This window comes from Balaenoptera physalus (genome assembly GCF_965194825.1).
Source record: "Balaenoptera physalus genome assembly, chromosome: 13".
NCBI classification, from domain to species: domain Eukaryota; kingdom Metazoa; phylum Chordata; class Mammalia; order Artiodactyla; family Balaenopteridae; genus Balaenoptera; species Balaenoptera physalus.
The window spans coordinates 49,390,686-49,417,323 of NC_138892.1; the positions used below are offsets into that span (position 1 = coordinate 49,390,686).

The 26,638-nt window shown below is 39.1% G+C and overlaps 1 protein-coding gene and 1 long non-coding RNA gene across 5 annotated transcripts in view; one reads left to right on the plus strand and one right to left on the minus strand.

Annotated features, from left to right (window-relative positions):
* The window catches only part of LOC309642035, a 104,460-nt gene extending 94,471 nt beyond the window's left edge, over nt 1-9,989 (minus strand). For both annotated transcript variants that reach the window (XR_014252922.1, XR_014252923.1), the window contains exons 1-2: nt 9,866-9,989; nt 5,980-6,048 (exon numbers count right to left, since the gene is read on the minus strand). This is a non-coding gene — a long non-coding RNA (uncharacterized lncRNA). The remainder of the gene's footprint in view (nt 1-5,979; nt 6,049-9,865) is intronic.
* The window catches only part of MDM1 (Mdm1 nuclear protein), a 48,249-nt gene continuing 23,046 nt past the window's right edge, over nt 1,436-26,638 (plus strand). For 2 of the 3 annotated variants that reach the window (XM_082422748.1, XM_082422749.1), the window contains exons 1-7: nt 10,206-10,373; nt 11,428-11,542; nt 14,913-15,286; nt 16,361-16,495; nt 20,316-20,483; nt 21,715-21,818; nt 21,900-21,999. In XM_082422748.1, coding sequence (XP_082278874.1) covers nt 10,356-10,373; nt 11,428-11,542; nt 14,913-15,286; nt 16,361-16,495; nt 20,316-20,483; nt 21,715-21,818; nt 21,900-21,999 — 1,014 coding nt within the window. In that variant the 5' untranslated portion in view covers nt 10,206-10,355. Of the gene's footprint in view, nt 10,090-10,205; nt 10,374-11,427; nt 11,543-14,912; nt 15,287-16,360; nt 16,496-20,315; nt 20,484-21,714; nt 21,819-21,899; nt 22,000-26,638 lie in introns of those variants that run through there. The other variant, XM_082422750.1, reaches the window with a different exon arrangement.

The following is a 26,638-nucleotide window of genomic DNA, read 5'->3' on the forward strand; positions in this document are numbered from 1 at the left end:
GTATAAATATAGCTGGCAGTGACAGTATGACCTCCAATAATGATAGCTAATGCTTATTATTTACTATGTGCCAGGCACTATGTGTTTACACATGTAAACTCATTTAATCCTCATGGAAACTGTTTGAGATAGTTATTCCCATTTTATGAAGGACAAGAGGTTAAACAGTTAATGCAGCTTATAGAGTTGACTGGGATTTAAACCCAAGCCATCTGATTCCAGTGCTTGTGCTAGACCACCACTGTGCTTAGTACTCTCAGGAAGTCCAAACTCTGACCGGAAGTGAAGACTGAAAACAACAGTTGGGAGTCATCAGCACAGAGGTGTTAACTGCAGTTATGGAAATGGATTAGCTTTCTGAAGAAGGCAGGCAGACAGGAGAGCAGATGGTCAAGAATGCATCCTGGGGGAGGCCCACCCTGAGAAGTCGAGCACAGGGAATGTGCAGAGCCCCAGTGAGGGCAAACAGACTGTACGGGGCCAAGGGTGGGAGCCAGGAGACCATACCAGTTCAGGCAAACATTATCGGTGGCTTAGAGTTAGTATAGTATCAGTGGAGATAGTGAGAAATGATCCGATTATTGATAAACCTTGAATACATATCGGACAAGACTTGCTGATGAATTGGATGCCAAATGTAAGAGAAACAGAAAAGTTAAGGATGAAGCCAAGGTTTTTAGGCTAAACAACTAAAAGGATGGAGGGGGAAACTCTCAGATGCAAGGGTGAGAAATTAGGGGTCATTTGGATTGACTAATATTAAGATGCCTTAAAGACATACAATTGGAGATATCACATGTATTTCTTTGCTAAATAAATTTAGTGGGGCGAAATTTCATGTTCAAGTTCATTCTCATCAATGCAATATATCTATCTCAAGGGCCAGACTAGTGACCAGATTTTAAGGACCATTTCCAACCCTGAGACTTGACAATCCAATAGTCCTCTCTTCACAACTAAAGTAAAAGCTATTGATTCTCTCCTTTTAAAATTCCTACAGGATCTTTCCTTCCCCATATGTATTCCCTTCCTTTGCCACATTGCATATACCATTTACACTTCCTATACCACTTACAGTGGCTCTGTTTTCCTGACAGAACCATTCTGATATAGTATATACAGTCCTAAGAGATGTAGCAAGCACTCAATAAATATTAGACAATAATAACACTAATCAGAAAAGGTATTGTTCATAATAAACTTGAGACTAACAGATTAATGATGTTAGAAATGGGTGGGACTTCCCTGGTGGCGCGGTGGTTAAGAATCCACCTGCCAATGCAGGGGACACGGGTTTGAGCCCTGGTCCAGGAAGACTCCACATGCCGCAGAACAACTAAGCCTGTGTGCCATGACTACTGAGCCTGCACTCTAGAGCCTGCGAGCCACAACTACTGAGCCTGCGTGCCACAACTACTGAAGCCCGCGCACCTAGAGCCTGTGCTCCGCAACAAGAGAAGCCACTGCAATGAGAAGCCCACACACCACAATGAAGAGTAGCCCCCGCTTGCTGCAACTAGAGAAGCCCGCGTGCAGCAACAAAGACCCAACACAGCCAAAAATAATAAATAAATAAATTAATTAATTAAAAGAAAAAAAAAGAAATGGGTGAAGGGGGGCAAAGGTACAAACTTCCAGTTATAAAATAAGTAAGTCATGGGGATGTAATGTACAGTATGGCAACTATAATTGATAATACTATATTGCAATTTGAAAGCTGATAAGAGATCTTAAAAGTCCTCATCAAAAGAAAATAATTTTTGTAAGTATGTATGAGAATAGATGTTAACTTATTGTGGTGGTCGTCTTGCAGTATATACAAATATCAAATCACTATGTTGTGCACTTGAAACTAATATAATGTTATATGTCAATTATACCTCAATAAGAAAAGAAAAAAGAAAGATTGTTAAACCACGTGAGTTCCACTGTTTAGGAACAGCAAATATGAGGAGTCGTATAAAAGGAGACCATTCTTAATACCTAATAACAAGAACTGCTCAGGCTTCTATTAACACTTTTCAATTCACAAAGTGTTTGCACATACCTTACTGCATTTGGCTAAGATGAAACACATATTGGAAACAGACACTTACTTTCTTAACAATAAAAGCCCATGATCAAGAGAACAGCACAACTATAATAACAAAGTGGCTTATATTGTAAAAAGAACATTTGTTTGAAACATGGATTTGTTCCACATAGTTTTCTCTCATCAGAAGAGAATGAAGCTGCCCTCTGGCTCATGTGTTCTCTCATGCTATGGTGTGAGCCTTGGATCACAAGGAAGTAGTAACAAACCCTAATGACCATCCATATTTCAATAATTGCAGAGTTTAGCTTTCCAATTAATTTATTGAGCACACACTTTATGACATGTATGGTAGTAGCCAATTTATAAATGACTTTAATTGGAATTAATTTTAGGGAGCCAGTATTTTTTCTCTTTTTGGCTCACCAGTATTGATAATTTTCCTTAATACTGTGTTTTAGACACCTATAGGTAGAAAGACAAGTTCTGGGCCCAGATCCTCAGGTCCAGTTTCTGTTTTCCTTGCTCCCTTCTAGAGCAGGGGTTCCTGTGCTCCTCTCAGCTCTGATTCCCATCCTTCTTTTGCCTTTTGTCCAATTCCCATCAGCAGGATGTCCTGCTGGCCCTTGGATCCAGCTTTCCTAATTGTTTGCTTGGCAACAACTCTACCAGAATCTTTGGAAATACAAGGCTATGCATGGTCTTCTGCAGAGGCCCATTATAACACCATGCCACACGGTAATGTTGAGGAGACCAGCAGAGGGAATGAAAGGGCACAGCGAAATTCAGGCCTAGTGCCTGAAATGTAGGGTACTCGTGCTGACAGGTACCCATCTTCACTCCTGAAGGTTTGGGGACTAAGACTCTAATAGTTGCACTGAGACTAGCTCCCAATGGGAACAGAGGTTTTTTGGTCTATGGCTTCAAATATATGCTACAAGTTGGGAACACTGACTGCGTAGTAGGAAGATGCTTACAATGATGCGTTGTCCAAATCCTGCTGCTACTGGCTGTGCTCTCTGCTATCATACCCCTTAGGGATCACCTTTACTGCAGACAGCCACCTTGCCCAAGGCCATGCCCTTCCTAGGGAAGCCCATTATGGCCCAACGCAGGACAACTCTGACAGGCCATGTTAATTCTGGACTCCCCAGGAGGTTGCCTGAGGCTGTGGTCAGGCCTGCCTTGCAACTTGACTTCTGCTCACTCCTGCTCCCTTGCTCTCCCCCCACAGGTATGGACCCCCAGGGCCCTCACTAATAAACATTCAGCACATGCAACTACATCCCGGAGTCTGCTTCCCAGAGAACCCAGTCTGCCACAGACTGCTCTCCATATGGCCAGTATGTGTTGCTATCTCTATTTTGCCATTGTTGCCTCTGCCTTTCTCTTTGACCTTACAAGTTTGTACCTGTTTTCCTCATTTATTGTCATTTTTTAGAGTTTTAAGAGGGACTGGAGATAAATGAGAGTGTCTAACCCACCACTGTGCAAGTCAGAGTTAAACTGCAGAGAACATAATTTACTCTAGCAATTCAAAACAGAAAGGGTGTTTTCAGAGTATTCAGTGTTGAGGCAGATTTATTGCAGTAATGGCCCCAATTTTTCATTCCTCTTTTACCATGTGACTTTGTAACTCCTCACATCAAGGGATTGAGTCTATTTCCTTACCCCTTGACTCTCGCTTTGGTCTATGGAATGTGGTAGAAATGGTGTGCTGTTTCTAAACCTAATCCCCAAGAGGCCTTGCACACCTTGCTCTTCCTCTTGGAACTCTCTCTCGGCTAGCTTGCTGGAAGATGAGGGCCCACATGGAACACGGATGAGTTGTCCTAGCTGAGGCCATCTGAGACCAGTCAGCCTCTAGTTAACCCATCAGCTGACCACAAACACATGCGCAAGCTCAGTCAGATCAGCCAAACTCAACCTGGACCAGTAGAACTGGCCAGCTGACCAAGAGATTCATGCAATAATAATGGTTACTGTTTTAAGCTGCTGCATTTAGGAATGTTTGTTATAGAGCATTATTGTGGCAATAGATGATTGATATGAGTAGCTTACAGAACCACTGGGAAGTCTGAAGAAGTAGACTCTGGGGCCATGTCACATGACAGAGTCACTTAAGTCATGAAGTTGTAGAACCAGGAAACTCCCTGCTAAGTTGACAAGCCACTGTTACAAGCTCTGGTTCCAGAACCCTGTCACTTCTCCTGTAATTAGGAAGCTGCTAACTCAGAACCAGGCTGCTGCTGTTATTGCCATGATTTATACCATCATGGTAGATGCCTGTGCTTTGCCTTTCTTCTGTCTAATTCATTTTCTTCCATCTAATTCATTTTATGTAAGTGTTTCTTGTCATCAGAATGTAGGTTACACCTGAACTTCAGCTGCAAAGGCATCTAGGGTCAAAGGGATTTTTAGCTTTCTAGCTTCTGCAGGACATGAGGAGGTTGGAATGGATTTGGAATGAGTCAGCCTCAGTATCTGCCACAGCTATGATTAACTAAAACGAGCATTATTCCTAAAACTTATTTCATAGGTATATGCTCAATGATACTGAAAAGAACTTCTTTAAATTCATACATTCAGTGTATTTCACAATTGGGCATATCACTCTCTACACTGTCAAACATCATTAATTCAATTAACAGAAGTTGAGAGTAAAGGATGAACAACGTAGTACTAAGATTTTATGAACTCATTGCTTCAGCAAAACTCAAATAAAAATTTCTTAAGGGAACCAACAATTATAAGTCACTAAGGAGAGGAAAACTGATTTATGTTCTGAAAAATTCTTGGTCTCTTATGATATTTGATATAGCAAGGCTAATGGAAAAAACAGTGATTTCAGAAGGAATAATAAGAGCTATATGGTCTTGATCCACAGTTATTAAGGTGTATATACACAACTATGTGATAAAAGAACATTTCGAAATTTATTTTGGCATAGAGTAGATATTTACAAGGTTCTTAGGAAGGCAGGTGGGTAGCGTCCTCTGATCTGACCTTAAGACATGACAGCTTGTTTTAAGTGGTCAGAGAATTAAAGCTTCCAAATCTGCCGAGTTAGCAACTCTAGAAAAATCTGTAGGGATGGTGATTTAAGATGATGAATATTCAGTGAAGAAAAGGGAAGGTAATTCTTAGATAATAGAATCTTCAACAGTGAAGGCCTTAAAATGAAAGGAATTTTGTGCCCCCAATTTTGTTCTGTGTCTTGTTCCGTGGAGGCACAACATTATTATGGTATGTAAGGCTTGCAGTGGTTTATGCCTTACTGAGAATTACTTTACTCACTATAGCCTTGTATGGCAAGGAGGCCCGCAGCCTCACACATACACAAAAGTCTGTGTTGTCAGGAGAAGCTGGAGTCCCTCCAAAACGTGCCCCACTGATTCAAAAGCCAGACACTTCTTTGTCAACAAAGGCATGGGGGCTAAAAGTCTGGAGAGCAAACTGCACTTGGCTCATTGGTAAGTCTTAATCACAGACCCTGTTTATTTGTTTCTTACTGACATTAATGTGAAATACCAGCAATTTTGCTTCCAAGACAGAATCCATTGACTTAATTTTTTCACTTTTTTTTTTTCAGTTGTGCAATCAGAAATTCATTCATATGAGGAAAAGGCAGTTATTACCTATGGAAAAACGCCAGAGAAAGCAGTGGTCAGACTGATTGCTTTTTGGCAAAGGCTGAACTCAAGATTTACCAAGGGAAGCCCATGTAAGTGTGACCTGAGGGGAAGTTACAAGTGCCAGAGCATTGCTGAGCCTGGAAACTGGAATTTCAGTTACCTTGTAAGGTATTTCAGAGTAAATTATACACATGCAAATGCAAGGATGACGTATCACCATGTTGCTAAAACGGTGATTTCTAAAACAGCTTTACTCTTATTTCTGAAGCAGTAAGGGAAAAAAAGAGAGACAACAGACAGCAAGTAATTTACCTTTTGGGGAAAGAATCTTGAGCCAGTGTTAGTTAAAATCTTCCGGATCTCTGGCCTGGATTCAGCTACCTGGGGGCATAACAAAAGAGAAAGTGAAAGGTCACCTAGGTCAGGTGTTTCCCAGGATGGAATTTAAAAGCAGCTGCCTTATCCTGTCTGCTCTTTAGTCCCCAGGCTTACATCAAACTTGCTGGCTCTAGATTTAAAAGCATCTTCAGAATACCAGGGTGCTCACATTTAGCCCCCTCTTTGCTTCCTTCTCTCTATCATTTCCTGTGTTCTTTGTGTACGCGTCTGTTCCCTCATTTGATTGCAATCACATTTGAAGGCAGAGGCTGTGTCTTACTCACTGTATCTTCTTTCTTCAACTCTGTTATCTGTATAAGTGTTTTGCTTATAGATAACATATTTTTGTTTGTTAAACAAAAATATAGTTACAGGCAAATGCAAATTCTCCAATCTTTCAATTCTTACTGAGAAAATGATGGGAGATTGTTAGATTTGCGAAGTGATCGACTTCCTGTTTTTAATAGAGTGAGTAGTATATTTACACTTCAAGTACAAATAAAAGTTGCTTTAAACGATTTTGATATGTTTTTGTCTCTAAAAGAAGCAACAGGCCTATTGGGATACATATAAGTCTAAGTGACTCTAGAAAGGGTCAATGGAAAGCGTTATTTTAAATAGGAGGTCAGCCTTAATGATAACTATCAATACCACAAATTTTCCATGTATTAGAAACTATGAATAAAATGCTCATCTTCATAGCTGCTGCTAATGTAGTTAGACTCATGAGGGGAAAAGTGTCTGTGAATGATGCCATCATGACATCATTTTTCTTTTTTTTGTCTTTCTTTTATCCCAGCTGACGGTATACTACACAAGCTCTTCTACAACTTGCCTTTTTTTTTGGCAGGTGGAGAGGGGGGAATCATTCCACGTTAGCTCAAGAAAATGCTTCTTTCTTTTTAAGGGTTGCATGGGGGCGTTCAAGTTAATAAGCTATTGTCTCAATTCTAGTCTTACCCTTTGGAATCTGCAGACCCCTTGGATCCTGCTAGCTCCCTGTTAGGTGTGCTAAGACAGACACTAGAGACAGGAATGCTCTCTTTTACTAGCTTTTCCTCTCTACAGCCCCTTAACGATGACCTTTACCTCCATGGTGCCAGCTGGTTGCAGTCTCCTCATTCCCTTCCCTTCCACCTCCCTTTTCTTTTTTTTTGGGCAGCCTCATTTTGTCCCCTCAGAGGCACCAGCACCACTAGGCAGTGACTCCTTCTCAGAGGTCTGACCAACTCCCATGAGGTGTCTCCAGCCAGCCTGGAGCTGTGCTCGAGTAACCTCAACATTTTCCCTCTGTTCTTCCAGACCCAGGGTATGAGCCGCTTCTTGGAATTACTATGCTCTCTTTCTCCATTTAGCTTTTTAAAGTTCTCCAACAGCTAACCAATAGCTCATATTAAGTTTTCTCTGTTGAAATGCTTCTGGTAGTTTTTGTTTTCCCTACCGCACCCTGACGGATATAGTGTGTACTTGACATCTGCTGGGTCAGAAAGCCCGAAGGAACAGAGCAGCCTGCACTGCCGTCTGGACCTGCTGCACCGCCTGTTCCTGCTCTGGTCCCTGGAGGAACCATCATGTATTTAACTAGTACCCTGCAGATGGACACTTAAGTTGCTTCCAACTTTTGTTACTATAAACAACGCAGTCAACAACATTAAATGAATTGGCTTTTCACATATGGGCAAGTATATCTGTAAGATAACTTACAAAAGTGGAATTGCTGGGTGAAAAGCACTGCCAAATTGCCTTTTATAGAGGTGGTATCAGTTTAGTCTCTCACAGGCAATAAACAGAAATCTATTTGCATGAGAAACAGAGAAATCAAGAAAGGGAAGAGGGAGCCAGTTGTGACACCCTCATCTCACGGAATTCGATCCATCATTTGAGGAATTACTTTCTGGCCTAGACCCAATGGACTTCACTTTGAGTCCTTTGGAGAGAAGGAAGGCTAAAATACAAGTGGAAAAGCTCTGTAAGACACTTTGGTACTCATTCGATAGAGGGTAACACAAAAAATGTACGGAGGTGCTTTGCCACAGATTCCTGCCAGGGTTGAGCAGCCCGAGGAGGTTCCATGCTGCGCCCATGGTAACTCAGGCCACAGTAAATGTTGGTGGCCAGCAAGAAGAGTGACACCTAGAGATGTGTGGCTATTGGCAGAAGTGTTAGTGCTGCTGGGCAAACTATATGTGGTAGCTGTAAGCACATGTGAGACACTTCCTAGGGACTCTCCAGAACACTTGGGTGGAACTTTGTGGGGTACCGGGTCTGCTGCCTACAGTAGTGGAGAGAGTTAGGAGCTGGTAAAACACAGGCCACAAAACTCTCCTTTACCAACCTTGTCGCTTTTTTCATTTCTACATCTTTGGCTCATAAACTGAAGTAGGCTTTTCTTAAAAATAACAAAGTAAACTATTCTTCTTCCTTGAGTCCTTATAACACATCTCAGCAAACTCAGGTTGTGACTAAGTCATTTTTTACCATCTGCTGTTTGGTTTTCTTGTCACTTGTTCCCTGCTCAGCAGAGCTCGACTATAGTTATCATCACCCTTGTTTGGCAGACAGGCTACATTCCACATACTTACTTTTACTGATTTCACCTTAGCATTATGTGGTAACAAAGCTTTGTGTACAACCAGATCTGTGTCTTTCCTATCCTGTAAGATCTGGGCTGCTCTCCTGCAGAGGACTTTTGTTTTATGTTCCACTGTGTCTTGTTTGTGCCATTCTTAATTTACACGACAGAGATGCTGTCATCACCAATTAACATTTATCAAGGGCCCTCTGGATGCATGGCTGCATAGGGACTAATTTAATATTCTCTTTGTTTCATATATCAGGTGGCTCCTTCAAATGAAATTTTAAGTATCTCAGTGATGATGAAGAAGAACAGAGACATCAATTAGGATTCAGAAGACAAGCCTCTGCAGAAAGGATTAAAATTAATATTTGAAAGTTTAAAAGAGGGTATCCTTTTCTTCAGTCAACAAATGACAAAAGTAAAATGAAACTGCATTCATTGTTCTGGAAAAAGCCTGGCAGCATTCCATTCAGACATCTGCCCTTTGATTGTTCCATTTTCCTCTTTACTTATTTCAGTTCTTCTAAACTTCAAGGCTAAGTCTGAATATTTCTTCCTGAGGCTTTTTCTAAACATCTCTGCCCTTGGGGATGACTCCTTCCTCCAATTCGTATATCATTTATATACAAATATAAATATAATTTCTCATTTATATACGAATATAATTTCTCATTTGGAAATTCAGCACATGATACATTGTACAATAGTACTGAATAAATATATGTTCATTCTCCCCAAGCATATTAGAGAACTATCTGGACAATTTATGACTTTTCCATCGCCAGGGTCACAGTGTTCTGTCAACGGTAGGATCTCAAGAAATACTGATGATGGCAAAAATCTGTAAAAATCAAGTGGAATTTTATTTTTTAAAAAGGGTGAGAGGAGAGACAAGGCTGAAGCTTTGGAAGCTGAGACTCACAAGCATCATTAACGAATGTTTCCTAATCTAGGAGCTACATGTACAACTTTTTGGGCAGAGGCGGGGGGAGGGGGGGTTTGTGGGAGGCAAGAACATCACTGGGAAGTCAGCAGTTTGTCTTTCAAGATTCAGTAAAAAAAAGTTTTTTGGCCTGCCTAAGCCATATTTATTTTCTGGCCTCTCCCTTTTGACGTGACAGTAAATAATGTAGCACGGTTGTCGGTGGCAGGAATTGATATTCGAAAGAACAGACCTGAATATTTTCATTTCATACAAAGAAACATTCCGTTCTGTCATACATGTTGGAACTAAAAACACACCTTCCTGTTTTATGACGTCAAGAACCTGGTTCCAGCGAGGCCGGCGACTCACGAATCCCAGCAGCACACAAACCCATTGTTGCGCAGGATCCGACAAAGCAGACGCCGTCGAGCTCTCCTCAGGACGAAGCTCCCGCGGGGCCCCGCCCACTCCGGGCCCGGGAGCCTCATTGGCCGGCCTTCCGCCCGCCATCTCTATCAATCCCCGGGATTTGGCTGGGGAGGCGGGCGTTCTCCTTTCCAGCACTGATTGGTCGAATCTTAACGACGGTACGAAGCTCTCCGAGTCTCTATTGGTTTTTAGGCTTCAGAATGGGCGGGGAAAGGCAGAGCGACACGGCTCAAGGAGGCAAGCGCGGAATGCGCCGGCGCGTAGTCGGGGACGCCGGGCCGAGGCTTTTGCTAGGGAACCTACTGTTGTCGCCCCGCCCCCTCCGGGCTTTTTGTCCCGTTAACTGTCGGAGTGGCTGGGGCTCCAGCGCCGGGCGACATGCCGGTGCGCTTCAAGGTGAGGCCGGGGTCCCCGGGGGCCGAAGCCTGATGGGGGGAGCTGGGACAAGGCGGGTGCAGGGCGCCGGAGCCTCACTGGCTTTCTGGGCCGCGCCCCTCGGCCCTGCTGAGCCTGTCAGCTCCCGATCTTGCCTGTCACCATCCTAGAGGATGCTGCTCTTTTTCTCTTACCTAGCCCCCCTCTCCGTTCACACTCACTTCCGAGTTGCCGAGTGGAATAGTTAGATGGTTTGAGGTGGATTTATTTGTGGGGGGGGGGGGCGGGGAGAGCTCAGAGGCGTGTAGATGGAGGGCACTTTATAATGGGAACTACGGCGGCTTCAGATTGGGACACCTGTGGACCCCATCACAGCTTAGCATTTCACACCCCTTCCCTTTAAAACTTTAAAGTGTGTTATGTCTTTTAAAGGCTTGAGAAATGGGACCCTGACAAGATAAAGACAGGGTATAAGAAATACACATTCTCCATAATTGTGCATTTGTTTAAGGTTTGTTAATAGTTCCAGGTAGCTGGTAGCTGTCATGGTCAAGCACTCTTCAACATAACAGTTGACCACAGTGTTCCACAAGCCCTGACTGTCTTCTTTTATCTTGAGGGTTTGCATCCAGAATGGGAGGGAATTTGTCTTTTCTTGGTTGACTTTACAAAACTTCAAAAGGGATTAGGCATACTATATTATATTGTGTACTTGGTGAGAACTTCGTTAGTTAAGATAATTATAGTGATGAGGATTTAGATTGCCACCCATTATCAGACAAGGCCTCAGGCTTTGGAATCAGACAGCCAGCAAAAGGGTAGCCGCTCTGAGCCTCAGAATCCTTGTAACATCTGTCTCAAGTGGTTGTGAGGATTAAAGGATATAACACTATGAACTGGTTAGCACAGGGCTGGGTCAATGTTGGGAGCTATTATTAAGGACCTCTTCTATGTTTAATTATCAGTCTTAAGTCTTTCAACTCTTTTTAGAGGTTCAGAAATGATTTTTACTGATGTCTACTTTAAAACAACTTTCATTAATTACATTTTACTCAAATTGTACTTTGCATTACAGGGGTTGAGTGAATACCAGAGAAACTTTCTGTGGAAAAAGTCATATTTGTCAGAGTCCTGTAATTCCTCAGTGGGGAGAAGGTACCCATGGGCTGGACTTAGATCAGATCAATTAGGTAAGTTGCACAGCTAGTAGTCATTATAACTTGAATAAACCTCGGGGTTAAGTTTGCAAAATGATTTATTAAAAATTTGTGAAGCATTGTTCAGTTGGCCTGGTTGACTTACTCGTTTGTTTAACAAATATTTATTGAGGGTTTACTGTAGGCCATGACTGTTCCCCTCTTCTGGGATATAACTTTGAACCAGACAAAGACCCTTAACTGTGGGGAAAACAGTAAACAAGTAACTCAATAAATAAACCAGGGGATTTCAGGTTGTTATATAAAATTGTAGGCTGGCGTGATAGATAACTGGAAGGAGGGTTGGGTTGGAGGGAATACACTTTAGAATCAGTGGTCAGGAAAGGCTTATTTGAAGTGATATTGGAGCTGAGACATGAAAGCTGAGAGTGGACAAGCGTGGGGAGGGGTACTCCCAAGGTCTTGAGGAACGGAAGCTTAGATAGATTAAGCAGTTTGCCCAAGGTTCACAGCTCATAAGTGACAGAACCATGATTTGAAATCAAGTCTGTGTTGTTCAAAGCCTGTGCGTTCAGAGGCCATGTTCTTGTCATCACACATGCTTCCTCCCTGTATCTCAGGGAAGTTAGAACCCTCGGCCAAGGTTTCCCAGAGTGTGGTAGAGGGGGAAAGAGACAGACTGATTCCATTCAACCTGCTTGCTTAATTCTCCCTCACTAGAACATAAGATCTCTGAGAGCAGGGCTCTGTCTGTCTGTCTTCACCACCTTGTTCCTGCCTAGTACATGGCACAGGGCCTTGGCATACTCTGGAGTTTATTAAACTTCATTTTTGAATGAATGAATAAACCTGGGTTTGGATCCACATTTGCTGTGTGACTTCGGGCAAATTGGGCCTGTTTCACCAAGTGGGACTTGGGAAGCCCATTGCACAGGATTCCTAGGAGGGATGACGTGAGATGTCCCTGTTAAGGGCTAGGTGCATATATACAGATGAGTGCTTGGTGCCCAACCTGTGACATGTGTGAGAGTGCCAGATGTGTAGTATAGAAGTTCCTCCAACCTTAGATGTTTGAAGCCAGGAAAAGAAAGACTTAAACGTGGGGTGGCAAGCCTGGGAAATTAGTAAGATGAGAGTGTTTCCAGGATTAGGATTGGAGAACAAAGGGAAGAGTGCACGAGAGTGGGTGGTTCTTTTAGGATTCCTCTGAATTGTCAGGATCCTTTGCCCAGAGCCTGGCTTCAAAGACTGGGTGTCACTGCATCTTGGGCAGGGTGGTGCTCATAATCCTCTCCGAATGACCAGAAATTCCACAGATTCGAGGCTCCATTAGATTAAGAATCCCAACATAAATCTCTCAAAATGTAGCTAGCCCACTGAGGGCCTTGAGGGATATTATGACACGGGGCATTGGTTAACCACATAGTTGCCCCCATGTAACATTTTAGCTTAGATCAGCTACATATGAAGGTAGGGGTGATGAAATGAGACCGCGGGAGCAGAGCCACTTTGGAGTATGGTACCTTGTGAGGAAGGAATGGTCTAGGGGGAGGCCTGTTAACAGGGAGGTAAGGGGGAGGGGCAGAGTGAGAACTCCATGTCGCTCAGAAAGGGAGGTGGGGGCCAGGAAAGAACAGCAGCGGTGTTACCGAAGGCTGGCTGGGCGTTCTGTGCTTATTTTTCCTCATAGTGTATTTTCCACGGTGCTAGGAGACAAGGGTGGACCACTGGAGAATCTTCCCTTTTCATTTTGCTCTTCTTCCACCAGCCCTGCTCTGTGTTAAAGAGAGAAGTCTAGGGCAGTGGTCTTCAAGCTTTTGTGCTTTCATACCCGCTAAAAGAATTTAGAAAGTCTTATCTCTCTTCACATTTTAAAGTTGATATTTAATTTCTTTTTTATCAAAAGTGTAATGAATAGTTTCAAAGGATATGATTTCTAGCATATTGAATATTGTGTATATGTTTTACATGTCTTTTCTTAAAATTTTGGAGCTAGCAATTGAGCTCAATTTATGGTAAATGTTCATCATTTAATTGGTAAAGTCAGTCCTCACTAGAAAACTAATCATGTAAATTAGAATTATTTTCTGTGAGAAAAAAGTCTGACTTTATTTTTTGGTCCACATAAATGCGTTAATATGCATATATGCATTTCACATAATGACTGTCTTACACCTGAATTTTAATTCTAAGATAGGTAGATAGAAAAGGTGTTGTGCTGGATAAAATAAGGCACTGTTTTTTTGTTATTTCTAATCTCTGCCTTTGTTGCTTTGCTGTCAAATACTCTTCCTCAGGAGTTGTGCTTGCTTGAATTGTTCCTTTGTTTGTCCTCCCCACCTATGACAATTTTTTTATTCCATAGGGTGGTTGAGAGGCGTGTCTTTCTTGTATGAAGTGGGAAGAGGGTGATTATGAAGGGAGTGGTGAGAAAGGAAACTACAGATGGCAGATGCAGCCCTTAGGCTGTCAGGAAGTAACACATATGGAAGTTAGGATCTGGAAAGTGATTCCCTTAAGCTGCCCATTTCTGCTCCCGCCCCCCCACAGAATGTCTTTCTGTGCCTCCAGATATATATGCACTCAGTTTGAAGACCACGGTCTAGGGGAGACTTGTAAGGATGAGGACCCTGGGTTTGATGGCCAGAACATCCATGATAGAGGCTAAAGGGCTCTGGTTTTACCTAATGCCAGGTTGTCTGTCTACCTTCCCTTCTCTTCCAGTCTTAATCTTTCTTCTCCACCCCACCCTGTACTGTCTTCTTTCTTTTTAAAGAATGGCTCCAAACTAGGGCAGTATCTCAGTGACTGTCATTCCACAGAGCTCCTCTTACCTGGGTAGAAGGTTAAGTTTTTTGGACATTTGCTTGCCAGACAGAAATATAGAGAAATAGTATCTTCGCTCTTGTCAAAAGGGTTCATTCTCTTTACTTCTCAGGAACTCAAGGCAAATGTAGAACTAAGATCCAGCATAATGACATCTCACCCCTTCTCATCTTGGTCTGCTGTACATAAGAGAAGCTTTGTGAAAAGTTCCAAATTTTGACAGCACCAGGGCCCATTGTTCTGTAAAGTAGCACAGGAAAGTAATTAGAAACGGAGGCAGCACATTCCACCTGGCTTGCCAGCTCCATCACGTTGCGATTCTAGCCACTTGTGTTAGGATAACTCGAACATTGTGACCCCAATTTAAAAATTATGGTCAAACTTTTAATATTTCTTTAAAGCAAAATTAAAGATATTATGTTGAAAAACTGTACTTTTTTTAATCCTGTAACTGGAAGGATATTGTGTATCTCAACTGAATTTTAAATTCCATTTCTCCTCTCATACATGTGATTAAAAGTTGTCTTTGTAGCTTGATGCTTTGGTATCTGCTATTTTTGTATATTATATTTTGTAGGAATCACAAAAGAGCCAAGTTTTATTTCCAAAAGAAGAGTCCCTCACCATGACCCACAGATTTCAAAATCTCTTGAGTGGAATAGAGCTACCTCAGAGAACGTTGTGGTTGTATCACCAGAACCCGAAGCCCCCAGAACACCAGAACCACAGGAAGCAGAACAAAAAGAAGATGTTAACCAAGAAAGGGTTCTTGCACTAGACGCCTCCAGGGTTCCCAAGAGAACCAGATCTCACTCTGCAGACTCCAGAGCTGAAGGGGCTTCAGATATTGTGGAAAATAAGGAGGATGTAGTAGCAAATCATGTACCAGTTAATGAAAATGTGGAGCTGGAACATTCTACCAAGCTTCCTTCAGAAAACGTAGATGGTGGGGTAGGTATATTCACTGTATTTCCTTTCAGAAGCGTAGAATTCTTTGTAAATTTCATCATCATTTCAGTAATATTACATTTTGTGCTTAAATTTTTCCATTATTTGTTTTCTTGTCCAGTGTCTGTAGAAGAGTTGATAAGAGGCTGTTGACTTTAGTTATTATGACTTAGTTCTCTTCTTAATAGTTGCCATTTTGTACTGGTTTTACTAAGATATCCCTTCGTTGGGTGCACAGCCTGCCTCTGGATTTTATTTATCATATATCAGCACCTGAGTCCTAAGGGACAGATCAAGTTGAGACAGAGAAAGGGAGTAGGCCATTACCTCTGGCAGGGATGGTGAGCTGACTTATACCTAGACCCTTTTCAATTTCTTATTGTGTACTAGCAGAAAAAACAGAGTCTCAATTGACAAAATGCAAAAGAAAGGAGAGGTCTGGCTAGATCTCAAAAGATCTTGCAGTTCTGCTCTCTTATGTCCCAGCTGGCCTGCGGCAGGTCCCTGTGAGCACATAAGCAGAGGCTGCAGGGACCTGTGCAGATGCCTCACTGCCTCCCCATTTTTCTCCACTCTACTGCTTCCTCCCCATCTCATGTCCACCGCTGACTGGAACCACGGAGAGGCATTTAGAAGTGTTGGAAAACCAGGGGACATGGGAATCAAGGAAGGTGACATGTAAGTCTGGAGGGCAGGGGAAGGGGTGTCCCCAAAGCAAGCTGTGGACGAGGTAATGTGCTGTTGTTTCTTAGTAATATATTCAATTATGCATAATTGGTAGGAAGGGACTGAGAAATGTTATCTACACTTGATCTTAGCCAAAAGGCCGAGAAGCGATGAGAGAAATGTTATCTTTTGCTGGGATGCACAGTAATTCCTTGACGGTATTAAGGGAATTTTAAAGAGTTTGACAATTCAAAGGAAGATTAACAATTGAAGAAAGGTTTCTGTATGACGATGTGCATATAGTTAATGATACCATACTGTACACTCTACGTTTTTTACCACAGTTAAAAAAAAAAAGTTTGAATAGATATTTTAATGACTTTGAGTGGGACTTTTTTTTTTCCCTAACAGTTGGATAGACTTCTACAGAAAAAAGCTGGACTGACTGTTGTTCCTTCACATAATGTCTTGAGAAATTCTGAATATCAAAGGCAGTTTGTTTGGAAGACCCCTAAAGAAACTGCTTCAGCTTTTGCAGCCAATCAGGTAGTTTAATGGATGCAATACATTTTTCTGGAATATCATCTAATCTAGTGTTGCAGATTTACATAGAACTAAGAACTGAAAGAAATTAGATACTTAAGAAGGCCTGAAGGTAGGTTCTAGAAACGTGAAAATGAGAGTTTTGCTAAAATCATCCTATTACTTCTGATTTATAGTAGTAATATTATACTGTCCTAGGCTACTGATGATCATTGTTGCCAGATCCATCACATATACTAAATATGAGACAGGGTAATGAAAACTTGAGGACTGGTAAGTTTTTGCATGCTGTGAATTTTTTTTATTTATTAAAAAATTGTTAAATTGATTTTATTCTGAAATGTTGAATTTTGTTGACTAATATATTGCATGTTTTCTGTCTTCTAAGAAAGGTGTAACTGCTTTGGATATTTATTTTAATAAGTACAAAATAGGTTGAAAGTGATGCAAGATATATAATTTTGTCCTTATATCAAATGAGCAGTGATAGGAATTGTCAGTTTAACTATATTTATAAATTCAAAAGCTATAATGGTAACTAAATGTGGTATTAGGTTTCATTGTATCCTCACACAATTTTAGTATTAGACTACCGTTACTAATATATACTCTGTTGTTTTACTACTATAATTCTCCAGACAGTTCTTAGCTCACTTATGTTCTTAACCATACTCCTAGGCTTAGGTAGGAAATACTTCCATTTAGAATATCCCCAGAGGCTTATGACAGCTTAGTCTTTTCTTTCTCACTCACCTGTATACTTTATACACCCATAAGGACCGAGAGGATAATTAGATTCAGCAAGGCAATAATAACATGTCATCTTACACTAAGATAGTACCAGTGTTATCCTACAAATTGTAGCAGCTTTAGGCTTACTTACTTGTTACTCAGTTTTTAAAAAACTGAAATTTATATAACGTTTTAGGGACACATAAAATAACATAAATCAATACATACCCTTTATAAACCTAGTGAATAGAATCAGTACTTCTTTTGCTGGCTCACAAGTGTTCTTGGATAGAAAGTATACCTACAAAATTACTTACAACCTAAAAATTGTTACTGTTCAATTTTTGTAGAATATCTTACCATTAAGGTAGAGGTGATTCAAATCAAAGCCCTGTTGACAACTTCTGCATACTTCAGTGAAAGCATTGTGTAGAAATGTTCTTTTTATAGTATCAGAAGTAATAAATCACTAGCAATACCTTCACTACTAGCTTTATTGCTTTCATTAGTGAGGGTTTCAGAGAATTTTTTTTGGAAGCAAATGCTCTTTGTTAGTTGAAAGCATATCAGTTTTCAAGTCTGTGGATTGAAGAGCTCTGTGACAGAAACTTTCAAAGTTTGTTGATAGGGAACTTCTAAAGGAGCTGTTCCATTCTATTTTATCAGACACCTGTTTTCTGAAAGGATGTCTTATATTACTATGTAAAGGAGTCAGAACAATTTTTGGCAGAAGAGTCCTTGAGGTTATACTGTAATTAAAAAGATATACTGTTTGGTTGTGATCTGTATGAAGGTGTATTATTCAGCGTTGTGAAGCAATAATATACCTTATTTGAACTCCATATCTTATCTATTTGCTTTCTTTGTAATCAGTGGTAATATACCATGAAATGGAAACCATATTATGAAATATTAAGGATAAAAGAAAAAACATTTAAAAATAGAAACATGATAATTACCTGTTTTTTTCCTTGCTTTAAGCTAAAAATAAGCAAAGGAAAAAACCTGAGCAAATGCATATGTCAGATATTCAAAACGTTAAGAATTTTTTATTGTTGTAGGAGGAAAAAAAATTCATGTCAAGGAGGAAAAAAAGAAAGAAAGACAGAGCTGACAACAGAGTTGCTTTGTAAAGCTAATGTGTATTTTCATATTATTAAAATCTGCCTATTTTACTATTCTCATTACCAAACTAATAGGGGGGTAGGGAACTTGGGGGAGAAAAGATATGGTTCATTATTTCTTTTGGCTTAAGCATTATTTGATTACAATAACTATTATTCAAAACATAGTAATGAGTAGAGAAAGTTGACCTTTGGATTTTCTCTCCAGCTTTACTGAGGTCTAATTGACAAAAATTATATATTTATGATGTACGATGTGAAGTTTTGACGTATGTATTCATTCTGAAATGATTACCACAATCAAGCTAATTAACACATCTATCACCTCACATAGTTACCATTTTTTTGTGTGTGTGGTGAGAACACTTAAGATCTATCCTTTTAGCAAATTTTAAGTACATAATACAGTATTGTTAACTATATTCATGCTGTACTTCAGATCTCCATAACTTATTTATCCTGCATAATTGAAACTTTGTACCCTTTGACCAACATCTCCCCATTTCTCCCACCTTCTGGTCCCTGGCAACCACCATTCTATTCGCTGCTTCTATGAGTTCCTTTAGATTCCACATATAAGTGGGATCATATAATGCAGTATTTGTCTTTCTGTGCCTGGCTCATTTCACTTAGCATATGTTCTCCAGGTTCATCCATGTTGTTGTAGGTGAGAGGATTTTTTTTTTTAGGGCTGAATAATAATACATTTTCTTTATCCATTCATCTGTCCATGGACACTTAGACTGATTCCATATCTTGGCTACTGTGAATAATGCTATAATGAACATGGGAGTGTAGATATCTTTTGAGATACTGATTTCATTTCCCTTGGATGTATACCTAGGAGTGGGGTTGCTGGATCTATTTTAAATTTTTTGAGGACCCTCTATGCTGCTTTCCATAATGACCATATCAATTTACATTCCCACCAACAGTGGACAGGGGTTCCCTTTTCTCTGCACCCTTGCCAACACTTGTTACCATTTGTATTTTTGATAATAGCCATTCTAACATGTGAGGTGAAATCTCACTGATGTTGATTTATTCCTTGATGATTAGTGATGTTGAGCACCTGTTCGTGTACCCGTTGGCCGTTTGTATGTCTTCTTTGGAAAAAAGTTCCTTTGCCCATTTTTTATCAGATTGCTTTTTTTTTTCTATTGAGTTTTATGAGTTCTTTATTATTTTGAATATTAACTCTTTATCAGATATATGATTTGCAAATATTGTGTCTTGGTTTGATGTAGTCCCACTTGTTTATTTTTGCTTTGGTTGCCTTTGTTTTTGGTATCAAATCCAAAAAACCATCATCAAGACCCATGTCAAGGAGCTTAGCCTATGTTTTCTTCTAGAAGTTTTATGGTTTCAGGGCTTACGTTCAAGTCTTTAATCCATTTTGAGTTAATTTTTATGTATGGCACAAGACAGTGGTCCATTTTCATTCTTTTGTGTGTAGCTGTCCAATTTTCTCAACACCATTTATTGAAGAGACCCTTTCGCCATTGTATGTTCTTGGCTCTTTTGTCATAAGTTAATTGACCATATACACGTGAGCTTATTTCTGGACTCCTTATTCTGTTCCATTGATCTATATGTCTGTTTTTATGCCTCTTTGCCCATTTTTTAATTGGGTTGTTTTCTTGCTATTGAGTTGAGTTCCTTAAATATTTTAAATATTTACCCCTTATGAGAGGAATGCAGATATTTTCTCCCGCTCAGTATGTTGTCTCTTCACTCTGTTGATTGTTTTCTGTACAGAAGTTTTTTTACTTTGATGCAATCCCATTTGTCTATTTTTGCTTTTGTTGCAATGGATGTTAATTAGACATGTGAAATGAAATTACAATCGTATATAATTTTCCCTTTTTTGTATCCTATGATTCAACTTTATATGTGAAATTTTTTAAGCAACTGAAGAAGTTCTATACATTTAACAAAAAACTAAACTAAAGTAATTTTTTTTTAAGGTTTTCCACAATAAAAGCAAATTTGTTCCACAATTCAAAGGTAACTCAGTCATCCATGAAACTGAATACAAAAGAAATTTTAAGGGTTTATCTCCAGTGAAAGAACCAAAACGAAGAAATCATTTGAAGGAGAACGGAAATTTTGAAACAATATCTCCTGAAAAGAAGGTATTTGTCAGTTCTTTAAACAAAATAAAATCCTCATGATTTGAAACTCTCCACATTTTCTTTTACTTACCACCATTTGGAACTTTACAAATTTCTTTTTACTTATCACCATTTGAGATTTTGTTTTTAGCCAGTTCACTAATTTGTTTATTTATTCACTAAATGTCAAATGTTCATCTAGCACCTGGTAGAAACCAGGCACCAGGTAGGTACTGAGAATACAATGATAACTACACTAAGCCCTAAGCAGTTCTTGGGTCAGTGGGGAGACAGATCTAAATAATTAAGTATAATACAGTGCAGCAAATGCTTAGCAATACAGCAGGTAAGTCTGCTATGTCTAATATCAAATGATTGTCCTTATAGTAATGTGAGCTCCAGGGGTTACAGTGGTGATAGAAACACATACTTTAAATTAAATAGTGGAAATCAGATAGAAACACACATACACACATGTATTTTAAACCATAGCTTTAGTATGCCAAATTATAGCAGGTATAACTCACACGATTTACCTTGGTATATACAAACACCTACTTCTCTGTGTGAAATTACAGCTGTTTCAGTTACAGCATCAGGTTAAAATTATTGTAAATTATAGGTAAATCAGGGGTAAGTCCTATTTTTTGATCTCCTGGAATGTCATACCTGAAATGTTATGGGTTCTAAGAATAAAAATTATATGACTAAAAGTAAAATGATTTATATATATATATAAATATACATATATAAAAATTATATATGTATATATATGTCATACATATATATTATATATGATGTATATGTTTAATAATATATATACTTTTTGGACCTATGATGTTCTTGAAAAAAAAAGAATTGTTAAGTTATTCAGTAAAGCTGTGTGCTAACTTACAGTAATTAAATGGAAGGTCCCAGTGAGTAACAGTTCAATGTAAACTTAGAATATCAAGGAAAAATGTAAGACCAGTGTTCAATAGGTGGTTAACATAAAGTTTATTTATTTAGATGTTTGTTAATTAAAATTTTTTCCTAGCCAAGTATCTAAAATTTTTATTGTTAGAAAATGAAACCATATCCTGAGCTATATACTTCAAGAAACTAACCAGATACACTAGTTTCAAAACTTGCTTGTTGATTTTTAAAAACAGAATTGTAATTCAGTATCCAGTTATACTTTATAACATCTTTGTTTTCACTTTAATGTATAACATAAATTGAGCATAAAAAGTTTAAATTATTTTCATTTTAGTATAATAAAACAGATGATCCTTTAAAATTAGAAGCAGAGATGGAATCAAAAGACTCAAACCAGCCTAAAAAGAAACTTACTCCTTGGAGACATCAAAGGCTTGGGTATGTATTTTGTAAGAAAAATATCATGGTATTTAGATGATCAACATGGTGAAATATTTACTCTCATTTCATTTCTGTTAGGAAGGTGAATTCTGAATATAGAGCAAAATTTCTGAGCCCAGCCCAGTATTTATATAAAGCTGGGACTTGGACACGTGTGAAGGAAAACATACCAAATCAGGTGAGTATATAAGCTCAGGAAGCCCACATGTTCTTTGGCACTATATCAGTTAATTTCACAATAGTTTCACCTAGTAATAGAGACGACAATATGAAAATGTATGTTGTGGTAATAGCACTAAAAGTATCAGGGACTTAAATTGTATGTATGAGGATATAGTTTATCAGTGTGTTTACTTTTTTTTAAAATACTAGCTTAGAGATTAGTATTATTATAAGGTCTTTAAAGTTAAAAATGTTTTTAAAATCAAATATTTATGTTAATGAAGTCAGTTTATAGAATTGTAGCATTATAGATTTGATTATTTTATAAACTTCAGACCTCTACTCTCTCAATTCAAGATTGATTAATTTTTCAAGATTAGTTTATGTGACTGACGTGCCCTGTTAGCTTGTACTAATAGTGCAGTCCGCAAGCACAAGGAAGGAGTGGCTTGTGCTGATAGAGGTTTGAGTTCTAGTGTTGGGATACCCTGACATATGGGAGAAATTCTGAGGATCCTAAAGAAAGGTTGGAAGAAAAGGGTAATTCTAGAATTGGTGAGTGCTAGTTTAGTACTAGCTCCTTATAGCCAAAGGATAAATGGTGGAGCTTTTTTGGTTATTGTGTAGTTAGCATCTTTTAAACTACATCTTGATGGTTTGCTCCCCTTTTTGTGTGAATAAGCTAAATGAGAATATTTTGGATTAGACATTATAAAGAGAGGGATAATTTGGATGGGGAATGAATCTTACTTAGCTCTGTACTTTAATCCATGGCTAACAGTTATGTGTAATGAGCCTCTGGCACTTTGAGCTTCTGGCACTTTGAGCTTCTGGCTCTTGGCTCTGGCAGCTCCCAGACCTATGTCCTGGTGATGATATTGGGTTGGCCAAAAAGTTCGTTCAGGTTTTTCCATAAGATGTTACAGAAAACCCGAACGAACTTTTCGGCCAACCAAATATTACTGGGGGCAAAATTCCTATACTCACCCTGGTGAAATCAAGTTAAAAATGAGAGCATTGAAAGCAGCCATGACAGAAGAAAGGAATTGAGTCAGTTTTGAATTCCTGAGCAGTTTCTGACCATGCCAGACCTCGGTGAGGATCTCTGTGCCTGAGGAGTCTGATGGGGAATGAGGGAAAACCCCAGGCAAAGGCAGGAACAGAGTGTGGCCATAGAGGGCGTGTGTGGCCAGTTGATAGGTGTCAGCCACTGCCCTGTCGTGTTCGGGTACTTCACTAGGTTGGGTTCATGAGAAGCTCCTTGTTTTGGAAAGATTATCCCTTAGTCTGAGACTTCTTTGAACTAAGATGAGTTGGTATTTAGGCCTCAGATCTAAACATTTAATGGACTCAGAGGGCTGTTATGTCTGGAGTCGTGATAATGTGACAGTCCTTATCCTGCCCTTGTGGAAGAGAACATTTTTGTTTTTGTTGTTAATTTAAGATTGGTCTTTAAGATTTCCTATTATAATATCTTGGTAATGTGACTTTTCTGAAGGTTTGTTTTATTAATTGCTATTGGTGGTTGAAAATGTTTAAATTAGTAGAATAATTTGCCTTAACTTCATGGTCAAAATCATTCAAAAAAACAAATTGGAGTTAGAAAAGAATAAGAATTTTTAGTTATGAGGTTAGCGATCACTGATAGTGATAATAGTTTTAGTCGATCAGGTCATAGACATTTAATATGGGCCATATTTTCTTATATCTTACATTTTTTTCCCTGGAAGATACTTACTGTATGTGGCTGATTTTGAGGTACCTATATATAAGGTACTCCCTCATTTTCCTATTCCTAACATTTCATGGAATATTACTCACACTCGTCAAATGCATTTGGACATCAGCGACTTTTTTATAATTAGAATATTAATGCACTTTGAATCATGTTACAGTTTTCTAGTCCATGTATCATCTTCATGTCCCTCTTTCTTCTTTGAGATATTGTACTTTTTAAATCTATTTATAGTCTAGTCACTAGATATTTTATCCTGTGTCCCAAGTTCCTATTCACATAACATTAAGGTAGTTAGTTTTATTTGTCCAGTGGTTGTATATTTGTTATCTCTATACTATAACCAGTGGCTCTATTCCTCTTTAAAATGCTCGCTTGAAGGCTGTTTTTTTTTTTAAATTTATTTATTTATTTATTTATTTATTTATTTTTGGCTGTGTTGGGTCTTTGTTTCTGTGCGAGGGCTTTCTCTAGTTGTGGCAAGCGAGGGCCACTCTTCATCGCGGTGCGCGGGCCTCTCACCATCGCGGCCTCTCTTGTTGCGGAGCACGGGCTCCAGACGCGCAGGCTCAGCAGTTGTGGCTCACGGGCCCAGCTGCTCCGCGGCACGTGGGATCATCCCAGACCAGGGCTCGAACCCGTGTCCGCTGCATTGGCAGGCAGATTCTCAACGACTGCGCCACCAGGGAAGCCCTGAAGGCTGTTTTTTAATAATAATCAGCAACTGCAACTGTTAAGTCCAATCCTCAGAATAACTACTGGATCTGTGTTAAATGTCTTTTTTTCCTGATTGTTTGGTAGTCTTCTAATCCTCCCAACTGCAATGGTTGAGATAATTTTTTTCTAATGTGTCTTTCAGAAATAGGACTTTGTTTCAAGATGAAGTGCCACATTGAGACATTCTGTAATTTGACAGACATTGTAAGGACTTTTAGGTATAAGATGACTTCATTTTCAGGGGATGATTTTGAGAAAAAGGAATATTTTATTCCCCAGTTTTCTGAGTTTGAATTTTTCACATACAAATTTTAAACAATTCAGTTGAATTCCTAATTTGGGAAAAGAAATCCAGAAAGGAAAACGTTCTACTTATAGCATTTAATATTATGTAACCTGATGGTGTTACTTGACCTGAAAAGGGGTGTGTGTGTGGCTTTAACTGAGTTAGGCATGGTTTATTCGTATCCTTTTTAGTGGCTCCTTTTTTTGGCTGTAGGGATTGTTTTTAATACTGAGTTCACACCGTTGATTTTTTTTCTCTTTCTAGTAGAACACCTTACTTTGGAAATATCAGTGTCCTATTTTTTCGTCTTAGTTTAGGATTACAGAAGTTTAAAATCATGTATTTGTAAAATATAACATTAGTACTAAGATTATTAACAAAGATTGCTGATAAAGTCAATTTAAAACATTGAGTTTTGAATGTCAGTAACAAATAGAACTGAATAAAGTTTTACAGAATTTCTGTATCACCCCTCCCTTCTTTAAAAAAAATTGATGTCAGATAAAACTGGGTCACTGTGTACATGGAGGGGATGTTCGTCCATCCTCTCATTCATCAATCAGTGAGGTCCTCCCGCATGGATAGAATGCAGCCTTCTCTGCAGCTCCTTCCCGCTCCACCCTACACACAGTGCAGGACTGGTAGGACCCCCTTTTGAAACCACTCCTTCAGTTTATATCTCATTTGTTTATTATGGCATAGATCTTACCAATATTATGATAATGATTTATCATATAGGAGGAGGTCGGCCTGCTCTACCAGATTGTGAGCACATTGAGTGCAGGAACTTTCTTGCTTATCTTTGCTACCAGCCGTCTAGGTCAGGCCTAGCACTTAGTCCATACTCAGGACAGGTTGTGGAATCAATGTTGAAAGGCTACATTCTCCCTCACCTCAAGGAGTTCATAGGTTAATGGGGAAGAATGGCACAAGCAATAATTCCAGAAGAATGAAATAAGTACTAGTGGGGATATGCACCAAGGGCTTTGAGAACCCAGGGGGGAGGAAGTGATCCTAAGGCATGAAGATTTTATCATGTAGGTGATGGAGTGACCATGACACATTTGAAGCATGGGGGTACTTATTAGAAATAAAATCTGGATTATATCAAGGCACTTTATTACAAGGTTTCCATGCATTCAGAATACACTGGTTAAGAGTTCAACAGACTCAATACCTATTAAATGCAAAAACCGTTATTAGTAATTTTCTTTAAAGTATAAGAGTTGAAAAAAATGATAAATGAACATGACTTAATTTTTTTAACAGTGAAGAAAACAATATTTTGAATTATCTTTTAGGAATGTTTCAGGTTTGGTTCATTAGAGCAGTAGGACTCTGTTGGGATAATGTGTTTTCTTTTGCCCTGGCAGGCGCTGTCCTTTGCTTTGTCTGATTCCCTAGAGATGTAGCACTTGCTTCCCTCTGCATCAGTAGTATTTCCTTAAGGAGCTGAGGATACGTTTCTCCAGTTGCTTTTGCAATGCCAATTTTCATTATTTGCTTTTTTGCCTTTAAGTGAGAGAAAAGCAGTTTTTTTTTTTTTGGCTTTTATTTTATTTTTTTAACTTTTTATTTTATATTGGCGTATAGTTGATTAACAATGTTGTGATAATTTCAGGTGTACAGCAAAGTGATTCAGTTATACATACACATGTATCTATTCTTTTCCCATTTAGGTTGTTACATAATATGAGAAAAGTGATTTTAGCAGACAGTATCCAGGTATCCTTTTAAGGCTAATATTTGTATTTATGATAGGAAAAAATTATACAGTTTTTTGAGAATAAATTATTTTAAGCAGATTATTCAAAACTATTTTAAGCTGCAACTTAATTTTTTTACATTGTGGAATTGTATTCAGGGAAGCCAGAAGGTGGCAGCATGATGTATAAAATGAAGGGGTTTCAATGAGTA